This window comes from Lupinus angustifolius, unplaced genomic scaffold (assembly GCF_001865875.1).
Source record: "Lupinus angustifolius cultivar Tanjil unplaced genomic scaffold, LupAngTanjil_v1.0 Scaffold_85_95, whole genome shotgun sequence".
NCBI classification, from domain to species: Eukaryota; Viridiplantae; Streptophyta; class Magnoliopsida; order Fabales; family Fabaceae; genus Lupinus; species Lupinus angustifolius.
This window is the reverse complement of record NW_017724302.1, coordinates 30,368-34,679: the sequence shown is the minus strand read 5'-3', so window position 1 is coordinate 34,679 and position 4,312 is coordinate 30,368. Positions and strand designations below refer to the sequence as shown.

General features: G+C 39.0%; 1 protein-coding gene across 1 annotated transcript; it reads right to left on the bottom strand.

The window, feature by feature from the left end:
- Positions 1-999: 999 nt before the first annotated feature.
- Positions 1,000-2,589, bottom strand: LOC109339640. Its single transcript, XM_019577110.1, has one exon. The coding sequence runs from the start codon at positions 2,587-2,589 to the stop codon at positions 1,000-1,002; it is 1,590 nt and encodes a 529-aa protein (XP_019432655.1).
- Positions 2,590-4,312: the final 1,723 nt, after the last annotated feature.

Genomic DNA, 4,312 nt, shown 5'->3' with positions numbered 1-4,312 from the left:
TCATATTCCAGGCCAGATGCAGTAGGGCAGCTTTGTTCAACATTTTAATAGATCTCAGTCCCAATCCTCCCTGGGGAATAGGAGCACAAACTTTGTTCCTGGCCACCGTGACAAGCATTTTAGTACTAATATCACCAGACCAAATGAAGTTTTTGATGCCTTTGTCCACACAATCAATCAGGGAAGCAGACCACTTATAAATATGAAAGCTATAAACGAGCATGATGTGAATAATGGACATTACCAATTCAACTCTGCCCATTATAGATAAAGAGGAGCCCTTCCAAGTTTCCAATTTAGCAAGGATTCTATCAGCAATTGGTTGGAGGTGAGTTCTTCTAGGATTACCTTTGAACAGAGGAACCCCTAGGTAATTGAAAGGGAGACATCCTTTGGAAAAACCCAAGAGAGAAGATAAAGCATCAATTTTCCTAGCAGTGGCATTGATGACATAGAATCTGCATTTCTGAGTATTGATTTGTTGACCGAAACTTGAGCATAATCCAAAACAAGCTTCTTAAGGCAAAGCAACTCTGTTTTAATGCCCTTACAAAAGATGAGAATATCATCAGCATATAGAACATGACTAGGAGAATGCATTATATTTGGACCTGAAATGGTGCTTATTTTCTTCTCATTGACCAGCTTAAGGATACCACTGCTTAAGACATCCTCAGCAAGACAAAATAGCAAAGGAGAGAGAGGGTCTCCTTGTCTAACCCCCCTGGTACACTTGAAGAAACCAACACTGTTGCCATTAACAATGATTGAGAGCTTGGCAAAATTTAGAATAGACTTTATCCAATGTATGAATTTAGAGTTGAAACCAAAAGCATGTAAAGTGTCAAGCAAGAAAGTCCAATCTATAGTGTCAAAAGCTTTTTTGATATCAAGTTTGATAGCCAAATTACTCCCAAAAGCTTTATGGTCCAACATGTTAATTGCTTCAGAGGCAAGGCAAATACAATCCTTAATCTGTCTATCTTTTATGAACCTTCTCTACTGCTTAGAGATTATTTTGGGAGCAATAATTGCTAATCTATCAACTAGGACCTTTGTTATGATTTTGAACTGGAAATTTGCAAAGGCAATAGGTCTATAGTCTTCAATGTGATCAGCACCCTTCACTTTTTGAATCAAGATGATAGAGTTAGAATTTAAGTTCTTCATCAACCAACGCTGCTTGAAAAATTGCAAGACAACATTGCACACCTCAATATTTATTATGTCCCAAAGGTTTTGAAAGAAACAGCCAGAGAATCCATCAGGGCCAGGAGCCCCCTCCCTATTGAGTGCAAACACTGCAGCTTTGATTTCATTGTGTAAAGGCAACTGAGTCAGCATAGAGTTATCATCATCAGTGACCAATCTAGGAATCATATCATGAATAAGAGAATTATAGGCAGTGTTATTAGGAGAAGCAAAAAGGTTGGTGTAATAGGCAAGAACATGATTTTCTATATCAACTTGGTTTGATAGAATAGATTCACCATCCTTGATCATAGATAAAGATTTGGTGCCTTGTCTTATCTTGGTAACTTTATGGAAGAAACTGGTATTTCTGTCACCCATTGTATGCCAATTGATTTTAGATTTTTCCATCCAGAAGGATTCTTCAACAAGCAGAGCATTCATCAGCTCTGTTTGAGCCAAGTCTTCCTGATCCAAAAGACTAATGTCAGGGCCTTGATTATTGATGCAGTTCTGAATGACATCGACATTGGCCTTAACTGCAATGACCCTTTGGTGAATATTGCCAAAGACATCGTGGTTCCAATTTATGAGCTCTTTTTTGAAGTTTTTAAGCTTGACGGATAAAACAAACATTGGACAACCCACCACCTCTACATTCCAAACCTCAGCCACCAATCTTCTGCAATCGGAGTTGAGCAACCACATTTTGTGAAATTTGAAGGAAGTTTTCCTAGTCTGCACTTGATTGTTATAAGAGAGTAACAAAGGGTAGTGATCAGAGGCAACTCTAGGCATAGTGCAACAAGCAAAGTGAGTGAAGTCATTGACCCAATCATCATTAACCATAATTCTATCAAGCCTTTTCTCAGTACTAGCATTACCAATATGCCTATTGGACCAAGTGAATTGAGCACCCGTGTTTGGAAGGTTGATGAGACCAACATTATCACTGAAAGCCTGAAACTCAGCAAATGGAATTCTAGCAGGTAATCTGAGACTTCTACATTCATGAGCTCCCAAGACTATATTAAAGTCCCCTATACAACACCAAGGCCCCGGATTATCAGAGATTACCTTCTGGACTTCAGACCAGAGGGATCTATGAAGGAGGTAGCTTGTATTATCGTAGACAACACAGATATGCAGAACCATGTTATCCACCAACACTAATAAAGAAATGTGTTGATCAGCATTCATTAGCATAGTAGGATTTAAATCCTGATTGCAAAGCCTCCAAATAGAAGGAAGGTAAGAGCCTATATCATTGACAACAAAAAGCTTAAGATTTAATTTATTCCAATACCTCTCTCCCACCTTATTGTTATGTATTTTGGGTTCAGCAAGGAAAGCTAAATCAGGCTTGATAGACATACAAAGATTTTTGAAGAAAATCATAGTTTTATGATTTCCAAATCTCCTACAATTCCAAAAGAGTATTTTCATTGGACAATGATTAGATATCCACCCCTTCAGGTATTATGAATCCTCAAAGATTTTCCACTTTTCCTCTGCTTTTGCCTTCGAGATTTGGTCAATACTATTGTGAATTCATCCTCTTCATCTTGGGAGACAATATCATCTGCCCAGAGTCTTCCTACTAAACCTCATATCAGTAGAGGCAACATTATTTTCCATAATAGCCGTTTCTTGCACAATGGCATTAGTATTATGAGAGTCATCTGAGTCAACCACTTCTAGTTCCTCATGTCCTCTGTTTGAGTTGAGATCCTCATCAGAGTGGTGAGCTAGAACAGGGTTCCTCACGAAATTGTCCAGAGCATCCATGTTGTCCGCTCCTCTGTCAATCTCCAGATTGATGACTAATTCATTAATCTCTCTGGATTTAGAGACATTTTCAATTATATTATTGGGGGTTGGCTCTACCACTCTTTGTTCAGGCATGGATAGATTTTTTGCCTTATTACTTGGAGCAACTTCAACACTAGGCTGAGGAAGATTTGAGGCTTTCTGAACTTTACCTTTAATCTTTGTTGTTTCATCTGCAATGTTTTTCTTTATCACCCTGCGAAATTGTGCTAGAAGATGACCAATTGCACTACAAACTGTGCAAATTTCCGACAGGTTCTCATACTCAATACCAACAAAAAAAGCAAATCCTTCTCTTTCAACCAATATTTGGTCACGCGGATCTGCTTTCAGGTTAATTTCCACTAGCACTTTGGCAAAGTGGCCAAATGTTCTGTTACTTGTAGCATCATCTAAAGATAAAGGTGTGCCAATGCCTCCAGCAATTGAGAATATAATTTTTAGACTCCAATATTCTTGGGGTAAACCAAGAATCTTGATCCAAGTTTGAGAGTGAGTTTGTTTTTGGAGATTAGGATTAAAATATGGAGTCCATATAAATAACCTCAGGATTCTAGGTTTAAGGTTCCATGTTCCTATGGAACAAATCTTCCTCATGTCTTCCATTGAAGAAAAGGAGAACTCATAGAAGCCCTTAACAAGAGAGAGCATATTCCACTTGCCTATCATATTCCACATGATGTTGAGTTTAGATTTCAGATCCAGAAACTTCAATGGTGTGTCTCCTTTGGACAAAATGATTCGTCCATGAAGATGTGATTTGCATCTTTGAAGGCCAGCTAGGTATTCAACATCAGGTATTTTGATGGCCACAACATCACCTTTGATGCAAGGTTATGGGAGTTGAGAGGAGGAGATGTCACAAGTTTCACCCAGAGCTTGTGCAAACGATTTCCTCGGTATTGGGGGATCTTTTCCGAGCCCTCTGTGGTCTTCCATAACTTGTGTAGCACCCTCTAAGAAACACCAAGGAATGTACTCTGTTGCCATGATGTAGGAAGAGATCCAAGATTGTTGGAGAGTGGTTCAAAGCCCTAGCAGAGCTCCGTACCCTTCACCCATACCATTGTCCCGTCCGCTGGGAAGGTTGAAGAGAATGTTAATGCACAAAATGTGAGTGATCTCTTATGAGTGATTGATGAAAATTTGAAGGAACTTGATGAGAAAATCACTAGAGATCAACCGCAAGAGGGGACACCAACGGATGTTAATGTCCAAGGGATGATTCAGACCAACGTCAATAATGGTGGGAATGAAATGGTTCCATTTGGAAACTTTAATCTCTGAAATG